This window comes from Xiphophorus couchianus, chromosome 16, assembly GCF_001444195.1.
Source record: "Xiphophorus couchianus chromosome 16, X_couchianus-1.0, whole genome shotgun sequence".
Classification (NCBI taxonomy): domain Eukaryota; kingdom Metazoa; phylum Chordata; class Actinopteri; order Cyprinodontiformes; family Poeciliidae; genus Xiphophorus; species Xiphophorus couchianus.
Window position 1 is genome coordinate 9,333,249 of NC_040243.1, and position 27,249 is coordinate 9,360,497.

The 27,249-nt window shown below is 38.4% G+C and overlaps 1 protein-coding gene and 2 long non-coding RNA genes across 4 annotated transcripts in view; 2 read left to right on the plus strand and 1 right to left on the minus strand.

Moving 5' to 3' along the window:
- LOC114160105 (uncharacterized) overlaps positions 1-11,893 on the plus strand; it is a 31,457-nt gene extending 19,564 nt beyond the window's left edge. Inside the window, exons 4-5 of the long non-coding RNA XR_003598717.1 lie at positions 11,072-11,219; positions 11,354-11,893. This is a non-coding gene — a long non-coding RNA (uncharacterized LOC114160105). The remainder of the gene's footprint in view (positions 1-11,071; positions 11,220-11,353) is intronic.
- col5a3a (collagen, type V, alpha 3a) overlaps positions 1-27,249 on the minus strand; it is a 52,271-nt gene that overhangs the window by 12,484 nt on the left and 12,538 nt on the right. Inside the window, exons 5-47 of one of the 2 annotated variants that reach the window (XM_028042533.1) lie at positions 23,002-23,124; positions 20,160-20,558; positions 19,302-19,421; positions 19,098-19,211; positions 18,951-19,004; positions 18,800-18,841; positions 17,591-17,653; positions 15,916-15,990; positions 15,675-15,758; positions 15,473-15,529; positions 15,134-15,187; positions 14,948-15,001; positions 14,766-14,819; positions 14,194-14,247; positions 13,906-13,959; positions 13,346-13,390; positions 11,061-11,114; positions 10,910-10,954; positions 10,649-10,702; positions 9,171-9,215; positions 8,794-8,847; positions 8,129-8,173; positions 7,759-7,812; positions 7,150-7,194; positions 6,960-7,013; positions 6,771-6,878; positions 5,561-5,614; positions 5,164-5,217; positions 5,018-5,062; positions 4,788-4,841; positions 4,461-4,505; positions 4,310-4,363; positions 4,127-4,180; positions 3,877-3,930; positions 3,663-3,770; positions 3,275-3,364; positions 3,014-3,067; positions 2,716-2,823; positions 2,350-2,457; positions 2,191-2,244; positions 1,968-2,021; positions 1,782-1,889; positions 1,644-1,697 (exon numbers count right to left, since the gene is read on the minus strand). In XM_028042533.1, the coding sequence (XP_027898334.1) occupies positions 1,644-1,697; positions 1,782-1,889; positions 1,968-2,021; positions 2,191-2,244; positions 2,350-2,457; positions 2,716-2,823; positions 3,014-3,067; positions 3,275-3,364; positions 3,663-3,770; positions 3,877-3,930; positions 4,127-4,180; positions 4,310-4,363; positions 4,461-4,505; positions 4,788-4,841; positions 5,018-5,062; positions 5,164-5,217; positions 5,561-5,614; positions 6,771-6,878; positions 6,960-7,013; positions 7,150-7,194; positions 7,759-7,812; positions 8,129-8,173; positions 8,794-8,847; positions 9,171-9,215; positions 10,649-10,702; positions 10,910-10,954; positions 11,061-11,114; positions 13,346-13,390; positions 13,906-13,959; positions 14,194-14,247; positions 14,766-14,819; positions 14,948-15,001; positions 15,134-15,187; positions 15,473-15,529; positions 15,675-15,758; positions 15,916-15,990; positions 17,591-17,653; positions 18,800-18,841; positions 18,951-19,004; positions 19,098-19,211; positions 19,302-19,421; positions 20,160-20,558; positions 23,002-23,124 (3,156 nt within the window). Of the gene's footprint in view, positions 1-1,643; positions 1,698-1,781; positions 1,890-1,967; positions 2,022-2,190; positions 2,245-2,349; positions 2,458-2,715; positions 2,824-3,013; positions 3,068-3,274; positions 3,365-3,662; positions 3,771-3,876; positions 3,931-4,126; positions 4,181-4,309; positions 4,364-4,460; positions 4,506-4,787; positions 4,842-5,017; positions 5,063-5,163; positions 5,218-5,560; positions 5,615-6,770; positions 6,879-6,959; positions 7,014-7,149; positions 7,195-7,758; positions 7,813-8,128; positions 8,174-8,793; positions 8,848-9,170; positions 9,216-10,648; positions 10,703-10,909; positions 10,955-11,060; positions 11,115-13,345; positions 13,391-13,905; positions 13,960-14,193; positions 14,248-14,765; positions 14,820-14,947; positions 15,002-15,133; positions 15,188-15,472; positions 15,530-15,674; positions 15,759-15,915; positions 15,991-17,590; positions 17,654-18,799; positions 18,842-18,950; positions 19,005-19,097; positions 19,212-19,301; positions 19,425-20,159; positions 20,559-23,001; positions 23,125-27,249 lie in introns of both variants that reach the window. The other variant, XM_028042532.1, reaches the window with a different exon arrangement.
- On the plus strand, positions 15,938-18,793 carry LOC114160106 (uncharacterized). The gene is made up of 3 exons (XR_003598718.1): positions 15,938-16,067; positions 16,879-16,996; positions 17,572-18,793. It is a non-coding gene; the product is annotated as an uncharacterized LOC114160106 (long non-coding RNA).

The window sequence follows — 27,249 nt, forward strand, 5'->3', positions numbered from 1 at the left end:
GGCCGTAACTAATCAAAGTTTAATAAGATTAGGTGAATTGGCCAGGTACTACATGTAGTTCACACAAAGCTGAAACTGACTGCAGCACAATTATAAAAACTTGTGCTGCATGTAAGGAGGAGTGTCATGATTTGCAATGTAGTTGGAAACAAATTAAACAAGATGACCTTGGATATTCAGAAAAAACCAAAAAGGGGTGAAGCAGAGAGAAAACAATAGTGATGACTGGTATGACTGGCAATAAAATGAGAGAAGAACTGGTGAATATCTGAAAAAATACTAGCATTAGACAATTGAAATCTGACAGAAAGCTAAGCAGCAAACTTCATCCAAATGTAATTCCTGGATGTCTGGGAGGAAAGAAAATGTCTTGGAGTAAAAAAAAAAAAAATAGACAAAAATGTAAAACTGAGCAGGGCAGTAGGAGTAGAAACAGGAGTCAGAAATCAACCAAAACAACTAAGAGTCAGTGGTGGGGAATCTAAAGGTAACAGTAGCCAATGAAGGGTCTCTGGGGAATAAAATGGAACTCATCAGGTCCAACAGAAAGATTCTGAACAGCATAGATGTGATGCAACCAAACCAGAAACATAACCTAGCAAAAAACTAAGCTGACAGCTATAGAAACCTGACAACTTTGTGGCTTAGTGAGGTCATTTCTGGGTTCTTCAGGAAGGTGGTTTATGTTCATGCTGAAAACCCCATATCCTGTGGGACAGTGTTTTTAAGAAACAAAGTAAACACATTTGTGCGGTGCCTGTTTATCTCTTACTATTATGTACTCTCGTCATGAGTCCTGGCATCCCAGTATTACCAAAACTATTTCAAGCTCACTGGTGTGAAGCGAAGGGAAAACAAAGCTGAGTATTAGTATTTGAACACAGTGGAACCTCCGCATACAAATTTGATTCATTCAGGGAGGTAATTTTGTTTCTTGGAAATTTGCATGGGCACCAGTTCCCCCATTAGAAATAAACAAATGTAAAATGAGTAGCTCGGATCCCCTCTCTGACCCACTAACAAATTTGTGCATATAACAATAAATTTAACAAAGTAGAATCAGTAATCCTATAGTGTATAAAAACAGCACTAAAGACAATGTATGGTGACACCAAAGAGAAACAAATATTGAAAACAGCAAACAGATTCTGTGGGACATCCATAGGTTTGAGTTGTGGCTAAAATGGTAAGAATAGCTGACAGAAGGGGGTCATTTATTTAAGCCTGGCACACATTATATGATTTCAAAAATCATAGTGCTATTACCCGAGTATATGATATAAAATACATACATAAATTATAATAGCTTTTGTCACATGGCACAATGGAAGATGCTGGAATGCAGACCTAGTTGTTGCAGGACAATCGCATCAGACAAACATAACAGACAATTAATAAATGAGGACTAAGTTATTAGAGTTTAATGTTGACAGAGGATGAGGAACAGAATGAAAAGTAGGCAGCAAAGAAGTGAAGAAAAATGTACAAACTCTCCAGAAAATATCTGGAACTGCTTGATATTTTTCACACGACATCTTTAGTCATTGAAGCGTCACATCAATTGTCAATGGTGTTGTCACATTTAAGGACTGTTGATTCCAGCTCAAGGCCATAGATTTTAGGTTATTGACTGCTAAACTCACCATTGAACCAACATTCCCACTCTCTCCTTTCTCCCCTGACGGTCCTGGCATTCCCTACAAGCAAGAAAGTGAGATTAAATTTTAACTGTTAATTCACAAAGGATGTGAAGCTTTAAGCTATCTGATAATTATCTTTACCTGTAATCCGAAGGGGCCAGGTGGTCCCTTAAAGCCCCTAGATCCTTCATCCCCTTTAGGTCCATTCAGGCCCATTTGACCTCGAGGGCCTGGCTCACCATCTGTCCCCTGAAATAACCAGAAATAATTAGCACACCAGAAAAAAATGTAAAAAACACTCGCTTATGATTTAGAACTGATTCATACAGATGGTCCTGGTTGGCCCACAGGTCCTTGAATCCCAACAGGTCCCGGAGGTCCCTGAAAACAAATTCAACCCACATTCACTGAGACATGTCTGATGTCATTTGCCATTTGCAGCACAGGATGAGTTATCATTGAGATTCATGGTTAAGATGTCGAGAAGTTGAAATTTAGGCTTTTTACATGGAAATTTACATGGAAATTATTCCATGTAAATTTAACTTACAGATTCTCCTTTGTCTCCTTTGCTGCCCTTTTGGCCTGGTCCACCAGTCTCACCCTGCAGATTTAAACGTATAAAACAACTCATAAATAGCTAAGCCAGAAAATCTGCATGGACTATACAGTAGAGCTGCAGTTTAGACTTACTGTCTAATACAACTACCTTATCTCCGTCCTCCCCTGGAGGTCCAGGAGGTCCTGCAACCCCTGGCAACCCTGCAGGTCCCGACTCCCCATCGCGCCCAGCGGGCCCAATGGTTCCCTTCTCTCCCTAATGAACAGATAGGAACACAGCACACATCTAGCAATTGCACAAGTGGTACCCATTGCTCTCATATCATCGTGACATTTTGATTAATGTGTCATATCATGCAGGAAAATCACTACCAAGATTGCGTTTGCGTTTTGTCCCTCAAACTGTCTTCCCTCACTTTTCTCATAATGACACTTTCAAAACATTTTTATACCTAGTGGTAGGAGGTGAGGGTGAACTGAGAAAAAAAAAAACAGTAATTTTCCCAGCTCTTACTGGCATGCCTTTCTCTCCACTCGGCCCAGCAGGGCCCACACCGCCTGCTCGTCCTGGCGGGCCAATTGCTCCAGCAGGCCCAGCGGGACCCCTCTCTCCAGCAGCACCCTGAAAATAAAACGAGCTGAGATGAGCTGAAGTGAGAATGTCACATGAATCACTGTTTTATTTAATGCAGTGGCCACAATCAATGGTCACCATAGGAACAGCCTGCTGTTTTATGAGTCTCACCATTCTATATTGCATCAACACAGGTCAGAAAATGGTATGAAAGGCAATTTCTTAAAATTAAACTTACAGTAAGCCCTGCAACACCAGGTAGACCTTCTCCACCTTTGAGACCAGCAGAGCCCTGCAAAAAAAATAAAAAATAAAAAATCACAGTCACAATCAAGCAACGAGTACCTTGTACCATTCAATGAGTTTGTGACTACTTTAGCCTTTCTATATATAGAAACCTATTTCTCTAATACTTCACCTGTAATCCAAATCAAAGAGACACATTTCTGTTAAACGTCAGAGCAGGCGAGGACATAAGATGTTTGGAAGTTTGTGTTACCATTGCACCAGGGGTCCCTCTGCTTCCTCTGAAGCCTTTCAGTCCAGGAGGGCCACTCTTTCCTGGGATTCCCGCTGGACCCGGATCTCCCTAATACCAACACACGACCACCCCTGGGGTTAGATACATGGCAAGTAGCTAGCAGACACAAGCTGTCAAAAATTGCACAGAAAGAGCAAGTCATATTGAGAAAGTGTGTCTGTCTTTCATGATTCAAAATACGCTTAACGCCTCGAGCTTCCCTCTGTAAAATTATCACTTAATTAGAAGTCAGGATTAGACTGAGAGGATAAGATATTCAGACAGAGCTAAAGAGAGTCCTTGGGCTTTATCTAACCGTATTATTCATGATAGTAGGTGACCTGTCAATGTGATGAATAGCACTCACCTTGGCCCCCTCCTTTCCAGCAGTTCCTGGTAAACCATGCTCACCTGGTGGTCCTGGTGAACCTGGATGGCCTCTATCTCCAGCTGGCCCTGTCTCACCAGACTTCCCCTGAAGATAAAACGTGCTATGTAACAGCTAATTAAAATCACCTTGTTTAAACAACAGCTTACTAAAAAATCAACATCTGTGAAATGTTTTAGAGAAATCTGCTTACCTGTGGCCCAACGACCCCTGGGGGCCCAGGAGGTCCAGTCTTGCCTTGGAAGCCCTGAAGAAAAAACATAAGTTTGTTAGTCTGAACTTGAGTTAAGTTGAATCAGAGTACTTTCCAGAGTTGAAGGCATATTTTATTAGAATCAATAGAACATGTTTAATCTCAGCAGAATCTACTCAGCGCATGCACTCTTAATAACATTTTTAATCCTCTCTTTGGGGCATTTCTTTTAGATAGAAAAATGACTCACTGCTTCTCCTCTCTGACCTGGATGACCTGGTAATCCGTCCTTTCCTGGTAGACCCTGAAAACAAAGTTTTGCTGTTTTGTTTTTCTACATACTTAACTGAAATACTTTGGAATGGTTTAGGTGAAAAGTACACATAGAAAATGAGTAACGTCAAATCACATGGCAAACACTTCACCTACTTACATTGGGTCCTTTAGGTCCCGTTTCTCCGTTTTGACCCTGTGGCCCTTGAGGACCCTAAAACAAGAACACAGTTTGTCAAACTCCCTTTCCAAAAGGTTTATCAGCCTTCAGATTATTTACAGTCAGTTTCATCCAATAAACAAATCTTCACCTGTTCTCCGGGAGATCCTGGAGGACCATCTTGTCCAGCAGATCCCTTACAGGAGAAAAGAGCAAAACATAGACAGAAACTCAGTTTAACGTCATTCGCTTAAATATTTATTTTTCTGTTTAACTCTTCTATGTGAGAACATAGACTGAGGCACCCCCTGCCAGACAGCATGTTTTCACTATGCCAGATGGCCTGTCATCTAGAAGTGAAAAGTAACAACCCGCTCCATCACGGTCGACGCATTCATCCATACTTTATGAGGCAGCCAGGTGTGTTTATGTATGTATAACTGCAAGTGCATGTTTGTGTTTATGCCACAAAGCTCACCTTTTCTCCAGGCTTTCCAGTTGGCCCCTTTGCTCCTCTTCCCCCACGGGATCCCTTTGGAAAACAAGCATCTGTCTTATTAGTGCATGCATGTCTAGAGGTGGAAGACAAATATCTAATGATCTGAAAACCAAACAGAGATCTGCTGGTTCAAGTCACTACCACAACGTGTAATTACCTTGTGGCACCTACTTAGACATAAACATTATACGTATAATTAGCGTTCTTACATTAGGACCTCTTTGACCCCCAGAACCCGGCTGACCGGCAGGACCCTGCATTGTAATGGTCAACAATTATTTATCACTTACATGATTATTTATCACCAACATGGAGCTGCATGCGATATCGACTAAAGTGTTAGGGTAATATTTACCCTTCTTCCTTTTTCTCCGAGGGATCCGGTCACACCAGGGAAGCCAAGTGATCCCTGAAGACACAAGTGAAAGTTAATCAGCCTTAGCTCTCCATTTATCATACGTCATCCCCAATGTCTCATTAACTTATAATTAACCACTGTATCAAATTAAAGCAAATCTAATCCATGAGCCCAACACAGCCTTAAATACATCATTCATCAACATGTAATGAATAGATGTCACTAATGAACTATAAATAAAATAGTCTTTCTGAATATGCCATTTATCATACTTTATTTTTAATAAGACAGGAAACAGTCTAGCAAAGGCACATATCTATAGCAGCCTAAAGCTCTGATAGAGGGACGTGAGAGTGCATTGACTGATGGTAATAGCTCCTTAATGTAAAATCACCTTAGGACCTTGTCGTCCGGGGTAACCTGGCAGACCAGGCACCCCGAGTTTACCCTGGAAAGAGAGAAAGACATGAGATAAACATGAGGACTGAAAAAAAGGGTTGTTCAGCACTTTTCTTACAGCAAAGGACAACAAAGAAAGCACCCTCCAATCTAAAGATTTATAAGGGATGTCAGAAGAAGAAAATAATTTCCTGTTTTTTGCAGTGCCATAATCTCACATTGGACATTTTAAAAAAATAACGTATGGAATAAACATATTTTTGACAAAATCTCAAAACGACACCTTTTAACACCTCTAACCCTGAACACACCAGATACATTTTGGAATCCAATCAGATGGAAAATAGGGTCAGATGGCATACGCAGCAATTAGAACAGAGTAGCAGAGCGGTCACGATTCATTGCGTCTCCGACTGTCTGACCGAGATGAACCAGAGATGTATTTTGTTTGGAGCTATGCAGCAATGGGAATGTCATAAGTGATACAGGAAGTGGCAAAGTAAAACACATTCGCTTTGGGGAAAATGTAAACTAAAATATTTTCCTCATAAAAAAAAGTAGAATCTCAGAAGTACAAAAAAAAGAGAGAGTGAAACAGCAATCAACTACAGCTTTCTGTTTACTGCTGGGCCAGATTCTGTTTACACTGGTAGGATTTCTGGTATTTACTGTTGCATGAATACTGTCTGGTGGTGCATTGACAGACTGTCAAGCAGGAGCCTGCATTGTAATGCCTGCATGTCAGGCAGGAGATCAGAAAACATCATGATCCGATTTTTCTAATTGGACTATGAAAAATCGGACACCGGCAGTATCTTTGGCCTTACACTGCTTGCGTTTCTACTGTGCTCCGGTCTGCTGTACACTGCAGAAGTGCTCTGAGAAGCATAAGTGGAAAATGTAAAAAACAGAAAATGACTGGTCACTAATGTGTGACAAACACTGGGCAAGGATGGAGAAATTCTCCAGCTGGTGTCTTGAAAGAGAGAGAAATTTGGATCTCATCGGCTTAGATGCGATAAGAACTATCAGGAAAAATAAACTGAATAGTACTATAAAGAGAAGGAATGTGAAAAGAAGATAATAATGGGCCCAGAATCCAGCCTTGTTGAACTTCACAGTTCAGGGAAGTGGTGTCTAAAGAGCAGTGCATAACAATCGGTCTAGCAGAAACGTAAAAAGGAATAACAACAATAAACACATACCTTCTCCCCTGCTACGCCAGGGGTTCCCACATCTCCCACAAGTCCAGACTGACCTTTAGGTCCTTCAGGTCCATCTTCTCCACGAGGACCAAGAGCACCACTATCCCCCTAAAGTCCAAATATGTGAGGAACAATGAGGGATAATTCTTTTTTTCTCTGCAAGTAGTTGCAATTAGATGGGATTCTCACCCTGTCTCCTTTAATACCCATGTCACCCTTTGCTCCTGGAAAGCCATCTTCTCCCTAACATTCATCAAGGAGATGTGACAAGTAGTGACAGCTTTTACATCATCTTATTGCAATACAGTTTGAGAAGTTGGTCACAATTTACAGTGACCAACAAAAACATGGCAGAAAAAAAAATATTGAATTTTCTCACTTTTTCTCCCTTGCTCCCCTTTAGACCTCTAACCCCATCTGCTCCCTGTGAAAAACAACAACAAGAGATGTAATTATAACATGACAAGAATCACAATCAAATTCTGAAGAATATATATATTATCGACCTAATTTTGGATCTCGGTTTAATTTTTATTTGAATAATATACTCAGTCTAAAACATTTACTTATTAACAATTAATCTGTTGACTTTCTCTTGATGTGACACTTGGTTGCTTTTTTAATCTCAATTATCTCTCATATTTATTTATCACAACCATTCTACAGCAAAGTACAGCCAGCCCTAAAGACAGTTGAGCCAAACTGCAGTTTACAATTCACAAACTCAAACACTAAGAAGAAATAAATTTTATTTGCTCAAAATAGACTCCTGACATCTCAGCCCTGCCTGTTTTTCCTAAACATCCAGTGCTCTCCACTCTGTTGATGGAGCTCCCTTGAGAACTGAGGACCTCTTCCTCCACCAGTCACCTGTCACTTATTGACACTAACAGCTTGTTCATCAATGGCAGACATGTGGACAGAAGAAACAGCAGAGGGAATAAATATATAAGTGAACATCAGAGATTATGGACAATTTATGCCTTACCTTAACTCCACGGCTGCCTGGGTATCCAACAGGTCCCTGGGAGCCAGGTAAACCCTACATACAAAAAAAATCAATTTTCTTTTCTTTTTTTTTTTTTTTGAATAAAAAATGAAATGCTGTTTTAATGTCACCATGTTCCATCTTTTAGGGTCAGAAAAATTGCAAATGTTTCTGAGTGCACAGCACTGCCTCTAATGGGCTAATACTTTAATAAAGATGATGACATTACTGGAACAGAGTGGTCGTAATGACAAGCCACATTGTGACTGAATGCACTGTTACAGCAGACCGGAAAAAATGAATGATTTGCTAGCTTTAAAATCTCCCTATAACACCACGGCAGATGAGCCTCAGACATGCAGTTACCCACTTGGAGGCCTTTTTCTCCTGGGGGTCCTTCTCTTCCCGGGTGACCCTAAAGCAGAGAGATGGATTTTACTTTGTATGATCACTGCTAGTGATGCATCATTTCATATCGCCTCATAACAGAATTTTGTGAATGTAACTAACAAATGAGAAGGTGTCACTGAAAGTAAAAAAATCGTTATGAAGTATCATTCTGTCACAAAGCTCTGCAGGAACAATGGAAAGGGCAATATGTGGCGCTCATACAAATGTGTTTGACTGCAACGGAAAATTAATTCCTTGTTATGAGGAAAGCCTCCCTGCAAGAAGATCTGTATTTGTTTCAAATGTCATATTGCGCTGGATCAGCTTACAACATTTGCTACCTAGCATACAGTGCATGTATCTTATATGACCATGTTGCAATATATAGAGCATGCTAAATTGTATAGCTCTACTAAAAATATGATGATAAAATTTGTTTTAAATTGCAATCTTTACCCTTGAGGCTTGGGTTTCATGAATGCTTTGTGTCGTACTTTGAGAAAATATTTGGCTGAAATTATCATTTACAAACTACTTTTGGCACTTACCTGCGTTACTATGAGACAGAGAAATCTGTAAAGGGCCAAGCACTTTCTCACATCTCTATATGTACCTTCATATATTTGTTTACCAGTGCTTACTTACAGGAGGACCATCAACGCCTGGTAGGCCCCGTATGCCCTCTTTACCCTGGGGACCCTGCAACAAACATGGACAGTAAAGAATTCTAAACCAGTTGAGATATACTTAAGGGACCAATTTACCACTGGACAGGTTACATATCATAGTTAAGGGTGCATTTTATTTCTTTTCCACTTCTTGCATCCTAACATAGGATTTCTTCAGTCTTAAATGTTGTTGTCTGTTTGCTGAGTATTGATTTTCTGTCTAGACCCATTTTTCTTCAGAATTGTAGCTAGAAGGTGTTGGTCATACTGTCCTGCTTCCCCTGGGTGTGGAATGACAGGGGTTGAGAGGTCATAGCTTTATTTCTTAAATCAACTTGGAGGCATGTAACCTACCTTTTCTCCTGGCAATCCAATAGGACCCTGAGGGCCAGGAAACCCCTGAAAACAAGAGAAGCAACAAACAGATTAGGTGATAGCTGATTTAAAAATGTTTAGGAGTCAAAATGTTGCTATAATGAACATTTAAGCATGTTCACTATATGAACTTAAATGTTTCATATAGTGAACATTTAAGCACATAGTGTTTAAATGTTCACTATATGATTGTGTGTTTGTAGGGTATCTGAGTAAACAATGGTGGTGAAAATGTTAACATATGAAAAGGTAAATAAGTTTCCAATTTGCTTAACTTAGATCATTAACTGGCATTAAGGACATTTAGGATTGTTACAATTATTTCTATTTGCTAACTACCACATTTTTTATTCAAAAATATTCATACATTCCTTTAATATCTGATGGAATTATCTTAAAGTACACGACTTGCTTCAAATGTTTTCAGTATCTTTAATGCTTTTTCACTCCTCCTTACAGAGCAAACCATTGTTGAGTCAGGTTTGCTCACACACATCTTTTCAGCCCTGAACATAAATTTCCCTGAGAGTGAGATCAGAGCTTATCCAGAACATTGACTTTACTGTCCTGACACCAATTTTATGAATAAAAAAAAGGCAGATTGAAAGCTTTGTTCATTTGGAAGACACATTCCTGCCCAAAAGTTTACATCCTGAAGTTAAAACATGGTAGAAACTGATTCGATTTGCAAACTGGAATATGGCTTTTTAATGCTGTTTTTGCAGCTTATTCCACACTGAGTGGCCTTCCAGCCCATGTCACTGTAGGACTCATTACACTGTGGATAATGACTCTCTCATTAGTTTCAGCTTTGCTTTTGTTCTGTAGTTGATAACAGCATCTTACACTAAAGCATGTTCTTTGAGACACAGAGCATGTCTTTTATGAGTAGTACAATAACACCTATGGTGTTCGTACTTACATATGATGGCTTGAAAAAATAGACGTGACACTTTCAGGCCACAATTGTACCAAGGATGAACCAGACTGCTATTCTCTTCTTGATATCTTGGTTTATTTCTTTTGATTTTCTCATGTCATCCCGCAAAGAAACAGTGTGCTTGAGTTGTTGACTTCAAATACATCCACAGGTACGCATCCTAACTCAAATATTGTAAATTAGCTTATAAGGTATATGGCATCATTGTGAGGGCTTTCCCCAATAGTTTAAAGGCATACAGATAATGTAGGAAAACTTTAGTTTGGGCAAAGTAATACAAAGAAATCCTTTTGAAATTAATCAAATTAAAAAAGAAGCTCATCCTTACTGACCTAAAACAGAAGACGTTTATTACAATCAAATAGTGAAGAAGATTTCTTGTGGCTTTTTATGCAGTCTGTGTAAACATCTGGTCTCTGCTGCATCTATTACTAGTGCTGTGATATTTCAGAGGCATTATGAAACATGAAATGATTGGATTAGGTCTGATGGAGAATGAAAACCCTTTTGTTTGTACCTGAACTCCTGGATTTCCTTGTTGACCTGGGGGTCCTATTTCTCCAGATGGACCCTAATAACAGATAAAACAGTGGGCATATTTTGTATATAGATGTTCTTTTTTTATGACCTGTATTAATTAAAAAACATTTCTGTTTCATCAGGGAATAACACATTGACATATGTGTTTGTGTTTAACTGTTAAACAAATCTCTTACATCGTTTCACATTTAACCACAAAGAACTGACAAGTAATCTGAAGCGAAGCAGAAAGACTGACCAGGTTGCCTTTTGATCCTTGGACTCCATCAATTCCACTAATCCCCTGATAAAATAGACACATTAAAAAAAATCAGATTTCATTTAAAGATACTGCAGTCTCCAAAAATATTATTTACTATAAAATAATTGCTGATTATGATTTCTCTTACCATTTGGCCAGGTTGCCCAGGTGGCCCCCTTGACCCAACAAGACCACGAGAACCCTGGAGAAAAAACAGCAAATATTCAGTAGCTAACCTGGAGTCATGATCTGGCTATGTAAAAGTAGAATATAAACCACAAATCAAAACTAAGGAGAGGGGCCAAATGTAAGGACAGCAAAACATTGACTATATATTTCTGTGACTGAACATGTCATTTTTGTATGTGTCTGCCATGAAGACTGAACTCGCTGGCTTGTGCTTGTGTGATCTGTTTCTTTTTTTTTTGTGATCTGTTTCAGCCTCCGTCTTTGTAGGCTGGCCAAGCCACCTGTTCCAAAGCCACATCTGTGATCTCCTGGGAAGTGATTGATATGGAAATATAATCATACAGGCCAGGATTTTGTCTTTTACCTTGCCGAAACTCTCTCTTTGCTTGCTCGGTCTATCTCATCTCATTCACCACCGACCGCATTTCCGTCCTCTATTTGTCTCCCGCTGTTATTCTTTTTCCTATCACTCCCTGTCTCTCTTCAAAACAGACCATTCCTTCCCAATGTTTCTGCAGTTTATCAGACTCTCCCTTACATGGTACATGGCAGCTCTATTTCCTCAAGCACTGAGAGATCCATTTGGAGAGACAAAACCCTGCTGAGCTCTAACCTCACCTACTGGGAGAAAGATAGAAGCGAGTTATAACCAATTAACCAGTTTTCACAGCAGATGCACCAAACTATGGCTTCTACAAAAATAGTGTGAACTTTTGGTCTGCTGGAAGGCTGTCAGTTTCCTGGATTGTTCACAGAAAGCAGTGAGAATCTTGATGACAGATGCTAAATGTAAGACGGAGTGTGGGGCAAATCAAATGGATTTCTTTTGATAGCTACGGCCTTTACAGTGGAAAAGTGGGGAAGTTATTCTTATTTTTTTTATTATTTTTGTTTTAGTCCTTGATACAGTGGCCTCTCAAATGATGATTGACACCACTGATAGATTTGTATAAGAGCTATCAAATGAATTGACCTGGTGACGAAAACATGCAACTTTTCGCTTCTGTGCTGCAGTAGTCCCATTTTGGAGATTTGTTATCCTTTACCTTCCTATCATACATGATAAAAAAAAGTTGTTGCCAAGTATTTTACAATAATTACTGTCTGAGTGTAGATATGAGAAACTGTAGCTATGTCACATTTATTTCACATAATTTATAACTCATAAGGTCAGTCAATGGTAAATTTTCTGACAGGTTCTCTTTCCAATTTTAAATTGTGTCTATGTATTAATGGAAAAAAGTTATTCAAACTAATATGGTCATATGAATGGCAAACTGAACCCCTTGTTAAATCAAAAACTAACCACAGCTTATAAAAAGATTTTAGTTGTATGGTCCCTAACTATAAGCAAATGTTATGGTTAGGGAGGAGCTACTAGCATCACACAACAGAGTATATTGTTTGGGAGACAGAAAAACATCACTGCTTACAGCAAGGATGAGAAATACTAATATGTTTTGTCATCAGACTGGTATAATGCCATGTTAGCACTTTGGGTTTTACCCTGGCTCTCTAGTGAGAATCCATCTGGTGGTGGAAATGCTTTCCTTATACGGCGAACCATAAAATAATGCTCCGAACCACGCTAATGAACAACGGAAAGAAGGTATAAGAACCATTATCCACAAATAGAAAAATTGGAAATGGTGATGAATCTTCCTAGGAGTAGTTGGCCAACCAAATTTACTCCAAGAGGCCACCAAAGAACCCGGATCACTATCCTGATTGGGTAAGGACGATGCTTACACTTCAACAATAAGAAAGAGACCGGGTAAAAATTGCACTAATAACCTACAGTAAATAAAAAAACAAATGCCTTGATACTTTCAGATTAAAGGTACTGACAAGTCAAACTGAATGACTTGTAATTGAAGGGATCATAAATTCGGCTTCACACAGGAATAAGCTCTTGTGTTGTGCAGTTGGATTCCTCAGCAGGACAATGTTCCAAAGAACACCAACAAAGTCTACATCTAGACAGCTTAACAAAAAGAAAAAGGTTTTGAAGTGGCTTACTCAAAGTCACACAAATCAGATTGAGATGCTCAGGAGGTTTTGTCTGATTTTAAAAAATGTTCGCTGATCTAAAGTACTTTAATTCCACAAAAAAGACCTAAGAGGAAAAGCAGAGTACGTATCAAGAAGAGAACCAAAATCACATTAGGGTTTGCTGTAGTGAGCTGTCCACATGATCTGAGATAAAAAATAAAAATAAACTTTTTTCTACATCTGAATACTCACTGGTTCACCTGGTTGACCTCTTGGTCCCACAGGTCCATCAGATCCCTAGAATAAAAAGGAAATAAAATCATTAAATCCAATGCAACTCTTCAGTTTAGCCTCTAGTTTGAGAACATTTGTGTCCATGGAATCAGTTCATTAAAGAAATTTGCTGTGGGACAGATAACAATCTTCAAGCAAAGACTACCCGTCCTCTCAAAGCTAACCAAACTGTGATGAAGCCTTCATCACAGGATGGCTCTGTGCTGCCTGAGCTGCTAGCTGTCATATTTTAAAGTTTATATTAGGAATGCACCAGCTTTTATGTGCTTTGCGAGCCTTTGTGCTAAATGAACTCCAGCCAGCAGAGAAGAGTTAATAATGCAAGAGTCGATGACTGTATTTAATCTAAGCCTGTTTAGATCTGGGATGTTTTTCCCATCTAAATGGTTTATCAAATTTATTGATCTGAAAGGGATTTTCATTTTGATGTTGAGATAAAAAAAAAAACATCAAAATGAGATAAAGATTCATATTTTTTGTTTGTTGCAAGTACATTTTGACAACTTCAGTGCACTCACCTTCTCTCCTGACTCTCCAACAGGCCCATAAGGACCAGGCCTTCCTCTGTCTCCCTAGAAAATAGAAGCATTAATTTTTTTTATTTATTTATTTATTTATTTTTGCTCTAGCAGAAATAGCTCATTATGTTTCCTTTTAGTCTGGCCTGCCATAAAAAATCATCATAATTACTAGATAAAATTTCACCTCAGGATTTATAAAGTATTTATGCATGACATGTTAATGAGTTCATATCTTAAAGACTAAATAAATACAGCAACAATGTCAAAATACCAAACAAAACTCACTATGTGTCCCTTGTTTCCTGGGAGCCCTGGCAGGCCTTCAAAACCCCTGTCACCCTGAGACATAACAAAAAAAATGAAAGAAACAAGTGCATTAAACCTTGGAAAACACAAACACATTCAGCATTGTGTAAACATTTACAGAATTGTCTTAAAAGTCTCCCCTGGCAGATCCATCTGCTTGGAGTGTGTGTCAAAGAAGGAGAGGGTGCTTTCAGATTAGCAGCAGGTCGGCTAAAACGCTGCTTTGACTGATAAAGACCTCGTTCAGTCAGAACCAGCATCAAGGGAGGCTGATTTATTTACTAAGCTCTTCCTGCAGCTGTTATGTGTTGAGGTGTCTGGTTGTCAATAATACGTAATAGGCTCGGGGCTGGTCGATACCAAAAGGCTTACACTAGCAAGTGGAGATCGCTGGCTACTGTTAAAATACCTTTCTGCATAAATGTGTGATGTTGCTGAATTCAAGGCTAATGAGGACCGATAAAATTAATTAACATTGACATTTTCAAGTGAGTTGATTGGGCATCGTACTTTAATAGTATCTGCTGCTATTGCATTGTGGTAATATTTACCTTTGCACCTGTTTCACCAGGAGCTCCACGGCCTCCATCCACACCTGCACGTCCCTATAAGAAACTTAATCCAGTTAATGTAGGGTCTCTTTTTTTTATCAGCACATTTTGCACTGTTTCAATCGCAATATCCAGATAGGAAATATATCATCTGAGCACCTTCAGTACTCTAGATATCTCACCCTCTTGCCTGACTTTCCATTAATTCCAGGAGGTCCTGGCAACCCACGGGGTCCCTATGTAAGAGATGCAGGGGATAAAGCAAATTGAAAAGAGTGAAAAAAGGGGAGGCAAGAAGACTAAACAAAATCGATATTCTGAGAAAATTTGTATTATGGAAGTGCAGAGTAAGGTAGAGAAAACAGTACAGTGGGGCCGTTGTCTCCATGGTCTCCTTTGAGCCCAGGTGGACCTGGAAGACCCTACAAAATGAAACATATGTTCCCTTTTACTTGACAAACCAAACACTGTACAATCACAACAATCAAAATTAACCCCCGTTAAGAAAAAATGTGAATTATACACTTACAGGTTTTCAGACATAAATATAAGCAATCAGTGAGCGTGTATTTTGTCAGGGTTAGAGATACAATGACAGAGAGAAAAGAGTGTCTAGAGTTTGAAGCTGGAGATAAAACATGCACCTTTAATGTTAGAAGATAGGCAAGGCATTGGGGTTTGGTTTAAATTTGATCAGAGTCACTTACCACTGGGCCTGGTCTCCCTGTAAGACCCAGTGGACCTGGAGGCCCCTTGAGTGACAGCTGAAAGAAAAACATATTTATCTATTATGTCACATTAAGCCAAACAAAATACTTCAAATTATATATGGAAGCAAACTATCAAAATGTAGCAAAAATGACAATGTGATCATCAGTGATCTTTTATTATGACACCAGTGAGAGGAACCTTAGTTTGTTGCAGGATAGCTTGTGCCTGTGCCTCTTGGGGAGACACTACTGGCCCCTTCTGTGAATCACCTCCAAAGTGGAACTGTTGGCAGTGAAAGGAGAAGTCCCAATGCTGAATTCCCAAATGTAAATGAAGCTCAGTCACACAGCCCCCCCTTGTGGTCATGCCAATACAAAACATTAAGGGAAAAAAGATGTGTGTGTTTTCCCAGGCATTTTGGTATGCAACAAGATCTTACTGGCAGCATTAGCAGGGTTCCTGGAGGACCCGGGATCCCATCAACCCCAGCAAGACCAGGGCGTCCCTGGGGACCCTAAAACAAGAGGACGGGAAAAGCATCAGTGATAGTGCCTCCTGTTATGGGGAGCCAACTATCTTCTGAAAACAGAAGTAATTATGCATATGATACTATTTTAAGGGACAGACCTTTCTAATCTTGGGGGCTAGAATTTGGAAAATACTGCTCAGAGTTAGATTAAATCTCCAGGAAATTAATGTAAGGACACGGTTGGAAAAGAGCTCACTTTAGCAGATGTTTAGTCCCATCTGCCAATGCAGATTTGAACAGCCTAGATTTTAGTGACTGCTCATTTGTATTCATGCATAGAAACTGGTGTGAGAGATAAGGAAAAAATGTTGTGTGTCATGATAGTTATTTATCTGAGGTTTTACATGGACAGGCCTGTGTTAGCTTCTTTTTTGAAAAAATCCATGCAAGAATCTGCCCTTTTGACCTCTGAAGTAAGAGATCAGGGTAAGATGTGCATTTTGTCATATAACTGAGAAATATTTTTAACAAAACTGAGTATGGGAAAAAATATTTATGATTACTGACTCATTCATTTTCAGCTATCTCTTTAACAATTTTATTTAGACAAAGCTATGCTTTGGATAATATGTCAAGTAAAAATATATATTTTGAGGAGACAGCACACAAATGCCCTTGGGGGTTTGTGTGCTTGTGTACTTGGGGAGGACAGCCTCTTTATCCAGGAGCTTTGGATAAAAAATAGAATTGTCTGTCATCCATTTAATTTTTGCAAACAGAACCTTGGAGTTACAGGTTCCCCAGTCGATGTTGGTTGCTATTCTTTTCCCATGGGTTTGCCGATGCAAACAAAATCTAAGAAGACAGCCCAACTTTCAAGCTAGCCTGTGTGAGACCCACAGTACTACTGCTAACCATTGCTTTTGTTTCCAGTACCTGAGCTGAAACGGAGATTCTGGATGCAGCTGCTTTCACCACCAGCTTCTGAGAGGAAACAAAACCCTAACCAAGCTCTACAGCCCATTCGAACCATAGCGGAGCCCGCCATGTTGTAAGTATCTTATGCATTTATATGGTGTTTTTGCATTAAAAACTTAAGAACTGTTCAGAATGGAGCAGGTCGTGCATGCTGTGGCTAACGCTACCATAGATTTTGGATTGTTAGGACTTAATTCCAGGGAGTTTTTAAATCACCAATAGTCTACCAAGGTTGAGCTCATCTCTTTTTATGGATCTTTTCCTTAATCTTCTTGCCACTAAGTTGCATAAAATAGCAATAAAACATTTCAAAAATGTCCCTCTTTTTAAGCTCGAAGTAGCTAAGCTAAATATGGTGACAATGAGGTCACACTGATAAGAGCCAGTATTCCTGAGTGTGATGAAGAAGAATTGACCTTCAATCAAACTAAGTTCAGTTTATTCAGTTATCTTAAGTCACAATGATAAAATAGAAAATATGTAGTATTTTTATTCCAATCACATAGATTTAATGTCAATAACTTACTGTCCTAATTTATTCCAGTTACAAAATAAGACAGTCAATTTCAGTTTAATAGTTCCTCCTGTAAAAGGTGAATCTCAAATCACTGTAAATAACTGTGTCCTGCAATCTCTGATTTGTCACAGAACTGTAAGCCACACTCACCAGATCACCTGGATCTCCCCTGGGTCCTGGAGGGCCTGTTGGTCCAGCTGGCCCAGGAAGTCCCTGTAAACAGACCAGTACTTTGCCAAGAACTAACAAACATGGCTATGTTGCAATATAAACTTTACTTGAACAATAAATGTTTTTGATTCTCCAAGTGCTTAAAAAACTTTTGTAAAACTCTCCTGCTCAGCTAGTTTACGATAGTGCACCGATTTCCTCATAATCTGTGCAAGGGCACCTCAATGAATTTAAGTTTAATGTTTATGTATTTCTGGAATTCAATTTAAAAAGTGATGTATTATAAAGATTCATTACACAAATAGCTAAACATTTCAAGCACTTATATCTAATGATTTTGTCCTTCAACTCACAAAAAAAGCTATTTCTCAGAGCACTACAGTGTTGCATAAGACAAATAAAATATAAAGGTCTCACTAAGCCACACCTCAACCACAGACAATGACAGAAACACCTTATCTGCGTTTGTTGCTCAGTTGTCGACAATTCCAGTAAAATTTTAAGTAAAATGTTGAATTTAATTTGTAAATGAAAGTCCCAGAGTCTAGAAGAAGAGTGGAGATACACAAAATACAAGTGAGTTGAGGTGTTCAGTGTGACATTTCCACAGTCTGTGATTATTTGTGGAGCCATGCACTCTGCCGGTGTTGGTCCACTACATTTTATTAAGCCCAATGTCAGCACAGATGTCCAACAGAAAAATTTAGAGCACTTCATGCCTCCCTCTATTGAAATTGTTTGAAATAAATCTCTATGTGCAAAAAGTATATATAATAAGTTTATGTTTTTATAAAATATTTGAACTTTTTAATTCAACTAATTAATTAAATTCAGGAGCTGAATTGCTATTTTTATAGCAATAATTCACAACAAATTATTGTCTTGGAGGACAATAATTGGGATAATTTCAGTTCAATGTCACATACATTCCAATTGATCCTACCTATAAGTTGATAGGTAGGATCCAATCACAGCTGATTAAAATCAGCTGTGATTTTAATGTAATTCATTATTCAAATCAGTTTAAAAAGTGTTAAAGAAACTCAACAGACTGCATCGATTCATTGACTTGCTGTATTCCTTCCTCCTTAATGATTAATTTTTTTAATGCATTTTCATGCAAAACATTTTTGATTTGTCATTAAGTTATAATCCTTTTGATGCAGTTGTTTAATATCTGTGTCTTACCTCTGGGCCTGGTGGACCTGGGGGTCCTTCCACTAAGAAACCCTAGAAACAAACAAACTGCATGTAATGTAGATTCAGAAAATACAGTATTCTTCACTTGCACACATAACTGGAACTGCTGTACTGTTAAATTGAACCCCCAGCAGCTCACCGGTTCAATAATAGCTGGTTCTCCTTTCTGGCCTTTCTCTGCTCTGAGTATAGCCTGTAGTGAAGAAACAATAGATACAAATTCCTATAAATGACTCAAAGGAAGCAAGAAAAAAACATAACTTTCCAATTTAAGCACCAGATTTACCTCAACATCCAGTGTCTCAGCTCTTTCCCGCTCTGCAAAGTCAAAGTCATCTTCATATATTTCATATTCTTCATACTGTGTGTCGTTCAAAAAATCTTTGTATTCAAGAATATGCTGAAATGTTAGGAACTTGTTAGTGAATGAATTCCTCAGCGTTTTTATTCTGGTCACCTATTTTATTGCATTTTATGTGATTTGTCCTACCTCGTAATCAGTAATATTCGGAACCACAGTTACTGTAGAAACTGAGAGGTCTTCATGTAAATTTCCATAAATGTCGTCTTCATACTCCACCACCAGAGGTGAGTTCACTGCTGTGATTTTCTGCTGGCCAGCACACAGTTTCAAATGAGTCATCATGAAGGCAAACCAGAGAGCACTGAGACCTCTCTGAGAGACGCAGTGGCTCCCTGCAAAGGCAAATCTTTAAAGAACAACGAATGTTAGGGAAAAAGGGTGATTTCATTAAAATGTGTTGGATAACTGAGACACAGGTGGGCAGTTAATTACAACACAGAAGTGTAATTAGCTGACAGACTAGAACAGATTCATGTGACAACTGGAAGAGACTGACAGAAAACGGTGGGAACAGAAAAACGTCACTTGACAAGCTGGAAATAACAAACATGGAGGAGTCATACAAAATATTTTTTTATTAGAGAGAGAAGTTAAAACCTGGTAGCATTATCACGAGTCGTTGTGGCATGTCCTTAATTAGCCACCATCCAAGCACAGAATTAATTTTGAGTGAACTTTAAGATATGTAATTACTGAGAAGAATTTTGAGATTTGCTTCTGTGTCTTTTCCAAAATTACAAATAGACATTCAGTAAAGATTAAGCACTTTTTTTTTGTTGTTAATTAGGATGCAATACCCGAATTTGCTGGATGAAGATGAAGATTAGGTGATGAGTAGGATGGTGCTGGTTAGTTGTGATAAGCAACTCAAGTGACAAGAAGAGGAAGAAGTGTTCGCTACGGTTAGAAGGGCAGTGTCTGGTTAGAACCACAAATGGTTGGAGGGTATTAGAGTGGATAACATCTACTGATAGATTTGTCTACCTCCTTGATAAGCTTTGATATAGGCAGTGAACTAGGCGGCACCACGGTGGGGCCCTCAGGGATGAAGTCAGGTTTATGCGTTGGCATCACTGTGGTGGTTTGGTCAGTGGGGAGAAGAGTTTCAAAGTCGCCCTCAGTTTGTGGTAGTTCTGTGGGCTGGAAAGGTTCCTGTGGCTGAAACTCAGCAGGTGTTGTAGTTACTCTGAGAAAGTCTTCCTCTGGACCCTTCTCTTCATGCTTCTTCTTTCTGGACCCCTTCTTGCCCTTCCCTTTGCCTTTGCGTTTTCCTTTAGAGCTTTTGTGCCTCTTCTTTTTGTTTTTTTTGCCTCTTCTGTCCTTCTTAGAGAGCTTACTTGGTTCAGTTGGTTGGCCACTTTGCATTAACTCAAGATGAGAGTTCTATTATCAAATGTTGAAATGCAGAGCAGAAGCAAAAGTGGAAAATGGAAAAACAAAAACAAATAGTACGGTAAATAAAAAACACAACAGAGCTCTGTTCATTCCATCCTTTGTTGATGAAAAGAATATGGAACAACTTATTAACCTGCAAACATACTAAAACAACCAGTGAAACAATAAAAGACCCTTGTGGTAACTTTTGAAGAAGTTGAAGAGATTTAAAGGTCAGGTAGAAACAGGAACTTGATATAAAAACTATTGGTCATTCACTCCATAAGTCTGACCTTTACAAAGAATTGCAAAAAGGAAGCTATTGTTTAAAGGAAACCATAAGAAGTCCTGCTTGCATTTTGCCACAAGCCATACAGCTAACATGTGGAATCATGTGCTCTGTCTAGTTAAATGAGACCGAAATTTAACTATTTATCATCGTGAAGAGCTATTTGTGGAAGAAAAGTTTGACTGCACATCACCATTCTCATTGTGGAACATGATAGTAAAGCCAGATGGTTGGATCAAAAGATGGAATGGGAAACCTGAAGATTTGTCTTCTTCCAGCAGGATGACGACACTAAACAATGACATGGTTTAGATCAAAGTATTTGATTCATGTTTTGGAATGACACAATTAAAACCTAGTGCTAAATCTAAATAAAGACTTGTAAATTTGATGTTCAGAGGTGTTTTTCCTCCAATCTGACTGAGTTTGAGCTGCCTTCCAAAAGAGAGGGCCGAATGCAGGAGAGGCATACACCCAAAAGACATGCAGTTATTATAGCAGCAAAAAGGAGTTGCTGCTGACTCAGTGCCTCTGAATACAAATGCACAACAAATCTTCAGATTTTACCTGTAAAAAAAAGCTTTTCATAGTTTTTCTTCCTCTACCAATTTCTGCTCCACTTTAAGTTGGTCTGTCACATTACATTCAATAAAGCCCTATGAAGCTTGCTTCTGTAGTGTGAGAAATATGTGCTAAAGTTGATATTTATTATCATCATATGCAATGGATTACTTTCAAAGACTTTGTGTATGATCCAACAAATGTTAAAACTATCATTGTTCCTGAAAAAGTATGTCCCTTTACTGAGAGATCTATGATGCATGTCACTTATCTGAATGGCCTGCACCTGAAAATGCTGCTGAAGGCAAAACCTGTGAAATGTGACATGTGACATGATTTAGATCCGCTGGTAAACATGGTCAGTGAGTGAGAGTGGGATGGGAAGTAGGTCAGTCTGGTGAGAGATGTGGACACGCTCTGGATTAAGAGCTTCTCATTCAGCTGTATTTAAATGAAAGGCAGCTGTGTGACTACCAAGATGGCCTCATTCTTCATTCCTTCATCGATGACCAGACGCATTGTGCGCTGTTCATTTATTTAATTATTCCTATGTACAAAACATGAGCTGAATTAAAACTATGTGCTTCCTGAAACCCGTCCACATGCACAGCTGCATCTTTTCCCCTTATCTCTTTCATTTATCACCACAAAACCATATATAATCATCTTTATCCCTGATAAAATCTTTTTTTTACATGCCTCGAGGAAAGAATGAGCTGTTGAGTCATTTGCTTCTGGCTTGCTGTACAGATGTGTGGTCGGATGTGTGTTCTTTTTGGCTTTCCTTTCCTGTTTTCGTGTTTTAGTGTGAGAGTGTGAGCTGCCAAAAGTGCACCTGATATTAGAAATGCTTCCATGCTGGCTGTATTTCAAAACAAGCCTCAACAGCTGGTGTATTCTCTCTTTATCTCAGTACAGTTTCTTTGCAGACACACTTTGCAACACACAACTGTGTCTAATGGTAAGCTAATACTTTTTTGAGTAGTTTTATGATATGCAGGATTCACCAAACCCTTTTCAATAGCCAAGGGGACTTGGAGTCGGATGCAATAATCAGAAGCCTGCAGTGTCTCTTAGACCATATTATAAAAATTATGATCTCTAAACATCCAGTAAAAAAACTTGACAATACAGGAAATTCAAAATACAGTGCAAAGTTTTATAAAAAACTTTCATATTTCACTAATAAGTGTTACGAGTTATAAAGGGCAACAGCATCTTAGAGAAAATGTAGTTTCGAAACAAAAAACGTTGAAATTTCTAGATTAATTTCACATTTTACTGGAAAGAACTTGGATGTCCTCTGATATAAAAAGGTTGTAAACTTGCAAAAAATATATATATCATTTTCCATCACTAAAAGCATATATTTGCAATAGATATACTCTGACATTGTGAATTCAGAAATGTGCATGGAAATTCTCAGACGTTTACTAAGATTTTAAAGTCAGACATGACACATCTAGATATTACCAAAGTGTAAGTGGTACATTTGGGCTCTTTTCCTTGCAAATCTTGCAAATATGTGAAATTAATCTAGAGGTAAACTGTGCAAACATAGCTTTTTCTGATTAGCATTGCTAGGTCTCTTGCAGTACTGACCTCCTGCTGGTCCAGAGTTTGACTGGTGTATGGCAAAGCCAAGTCACAATCTGGTATGAAGTTCACACAATAGTTGCCAGCAGCGTGGGGGTCATCCACAACCATCAGCTGCTGAATATCTCCCTGAAATCAAGAAATCAAAAATGAATGCTCAATTTAAATAAGTGATAAAAAAAAACTGCTACAAAGTGAAGAACTATTTTCGATACACCTTAAGAATGGGCTGTTAATCATTTGGCTAAATCAAAGTGTCAGACTGATAAAATTGATAGCATGGACACAGACAATTGCTCGCAGTGCTCCTATAGCCCCAGGAGGGGGTTCTTTTTTGTGCAAGAAACAGTCAAAAAGCTTTCTCTCACACCCCCCTGTCAGGACCTTTAATTCCCCATTGTGCCCTCCAGGCATAATGCCAGAGCATATTTACAAACATGGACAAAGACAGCAGTGCTGCACCCTGCAGCTCTGAGCCCACAGGCTCCACTTGCTTTAGCATCTGCACACTCAACATCTCCTTATAAGAATACTGAATTCTTCGTGGCTTTTAAAGGACTAGAAGAATTTTTTTATTTATGCTGTGAAAGAACATTAGGTTACATCTCAAGTAATAATTGATCAAGGACAATAGTAAACTCAATGCTTCATACAGCAATGTTACAAGAAATATCACTAAAAAAAGTATTTGCTCTGTTATGGATTTCATTTGTTGTTTTGTTGCACTTAAATGTTTCATATAATCAAACAAATTAGAGCAAGTATCCAAGAAAATTAGCATGAATAAATACAAAATGTAGTTTCTAATGATAGTTAAATTATTTTAAGGAGGAAAAAGCTAATCTAACTAACCCGGCCTTATGTGAAAAAACTGCAATTGTACCCGTGTTAAATCATGATTTAACTCTGATGAATAAAATATTTTTGGAAAGCTGAGTTAAATTTTACAAGTCATAATCAAGCCTGATTACTGTTAGACTGTATAATGAACATGTAACCCTAAATAAACCTGGAAGAAAACTTGAAGTTAGCCAGGGGGTCTCTGTCTTTTAATAACATGAATCACCTCAGCAAGTTCTCCAAGTCCTGAAACTTTGACAGATATTTTAAAGTATCAGTATTACAGGACCTGGCCATCTTAATTTTAGAGTTTCATCATAAAAACAAAAGAGGAAAAAAAATCCTATATATTGAATATACTGTAGTTTAACAGTGCATTCCATTTTCACTTAGAAGTTCAAAGTTCCAAGTTTGAATTGAACAATTAACAGAAATGACACTGTAGTTTAAAATCTGATTCAGGAAATTGGTAGTTTCTAACTTACCATAACCTGAAAACCCAATGTGGCAGCCATGTTTTAGACCCTCAAAATACTTAGCATCAAAATCTTTCTATTTGTACTTGTGATTATTTGTTTCTCATTAAATCTTTCTTACTGAGTACTATGCAATGTGCTGCAGTAAATATCTCTGCAGCTTCTTGAGTTCAGAAGCTGCAGAGAAATGCGTAGTTGTTAGCTTGCACTGTTAACAGTAGTTAGCCACATCACTGAGCACAAGAATTCACAAATCTGTTTTTTAGGAAAAGGAAAATGGTTCCTTTGAATTTGATGTCAAATCCAGATTCAAGTTCTAACATCAAAGCTAAGTGGCACCATAGTTTAAATGTTTCCCTGCTTTAAAATGCCTGATTCAGCTGATTGTAGCAAGGAAACGCCTAACATGCAGGGCCGTGTGCCTTGGGGACCAGGGTTTGGAAACACTGATCTAAAGCACTGTAGGCCTCAGTTTAGCTCAGTGTTCATGATCCAACAGCAGAAAACAGACTGGGTAAAACTGGCATTCATGGAGTTTCATCTGCTGTAAAATATCTTGACAATCTCCACAACATTCTGACACATATTGTGTGCACTAACAAGCCAAAGCTGTAACTTTTGGCAAGTTGTTCATCTCTCTACATTTAGCATTAAACTAACAAAGCATTTTACAAACAAGCATCACAAGACAAGTCAATCATGGAAGTTGCAGAGTGATACAATGTGGCTCCTTTTAATGGGACTCCATTAAGACCAGTGCAACAGATTGAACCATAAAATATTATTAATGCCAGTTGTTTACACCAAGTGTGACACAAACAGATACCAAATTTAGGGGGTAATAAAATTTTCACACATTATGCTATGTTGGTTTGGATGCCTTTTTTACTTTATAAAAGAAATAATCGCTTGAAAACAGCAATTTGTTATATTTTCTGACACTAATATTTATTTTATGACCTGAAAGATTTAAGAGTGAAAAGAAATTAAAAAAGAGGATAGAGAACCGGGGATGAATACTTTTTCACAGCTCTGTGAAATCCAGATTTGTTTCTGAATTTAATTGTAAAATAATTATTGGGAAAATGTTAAAAAGTAAAAGTCAAAAGGTCACTTTGCTTGCTGTTTGACAGCCGTATACTAGTGAAAGGAGTCACACCCTTTGTAAGCATAGCTGTCAGGTGAAATGGTAAACTGGGACAACTGAGCAGGAATGTGGGATAAATTATATTTGATTGAAACCTTGATACTGTTTTAATTAATGTCCCATTGTAATCTCTTTTACTGGATTTAGCAGCCACAGTTCAAATAAATCCAAAGTAATAACATCACTGTTTCACAACACCTGAAACAGCTCAAGACAATCTTTGTCAGCAAAATATGGTCATGCATAGTCTTAACTGCAGAGCAAAAGGATAAACCTAGGATTGACTATTCAAACCGCATTTTATGCTTTCAAAACATCAAACATAAAAGGAGTACTTATCCAATTATTCTTCCTGTTTTGGCCACAAGCCAGATCCAAGGAAATAAAATGTTTGCACTCAAAGGTGAGAGACAAAGAAGAAAGAAAAGCAAATGGGAGCTAATTCAAACTAATCCAATCACAATTTGAAATCAAAGGAAATTCTCATCTGCACTTTTCTTGTGTTTTTAACCCCTCTTGAAAAGCACAAGTCATAAAGCTAATGTGCTCCATACTCTGTTTAGTATAAGGCACGACATCTGAGGAGGAATTGAATAAAGAAAACACATCATCTGAATTAGCATTCAGTTTTTGTGTTGTTTTTTTTGGCAAACACTATGTTGTTTTTTTATCCACTGCCTCCCTAAAAGCCTGCAATCATATTCACCCATGTCAGAAGAAACTGAACTCTCAGTGAGGAGGAGGAGCAGTAAGGCCTTCTGACATGCCTTAATCAGATCAGGAAACAATCTCTTCCTGCACAATATGTGGATAAAATAACAAGAGTTAAACTTTTTTTGCCTAAGTTGCAACAATTGCTACATCTAAAAAGCTGACAACCATGTTGAATAAGTTTTTGATGGTGCAAACATCACATTTGCTCCACAATGTTATGCACTGTAATAGTTGTTTCAACATGCCCAGCACACTAGGCCAATAACTCTCTTATTGCTGTACTGTTTGAGACAGAATGGATCAAAATTTCCTAACAATGCAATCCAGGTTTGGATCTTATCTTCACAGTCCGTGTACTGGAGGCATACAGCAGCCAAAACTAAAACACAGCAGGGCCAAATTGATGTTTATTTTACTGCAACTCCAAGCAAAAATACTGAGTTTGTGTAGCAGTTTGTAGGCAATCTGGAACCAATAGGCGGACCACAGTCCCTGTGCTCCCACACTAAGGTCCCATGATGGGAGAACTGGGCCAGAACATTGGCCACCTCCCCAGAACCAGGGCCTGGGAACAGAGGCCCAGAGGTCAGCCTGCTTAACTTCTCTCCCTGTGGTACCAGCCTCACCCAATATATAGAACTCTGCTGTTGAAATACAACATAAAAATTAAAAGAATACACAATTTAATTTAAAACACAAAAAGGGAAAAAAACACAGAGACCAGTAAGGGGGTTCTTTAATTTAGAATTAGAATATACAGTATATATATATATATATATATATTTGACCTCAAAAAGTTTATTGACTGACATAAAGGATGATTTGGATGACACATAATACAGATTGACTTTAACGTATTAGTCATAACCACAAATCGGATGTGATCATCATCATGACTCTTTGCATAAGATGATAAATTAGGGCATCAGAGTGTTTTTGGGCCAAAGCCAAAAATTAAGAGGTCTTGGTTGCTTTTGAAACGGGAAATTTATGCTGCCCACAAGGAGACACATTTCTCAAGTGGGATTTAAAGTAATTACATAAACTGGAAAGCTACAGTCACTGTCTACAAGGGAG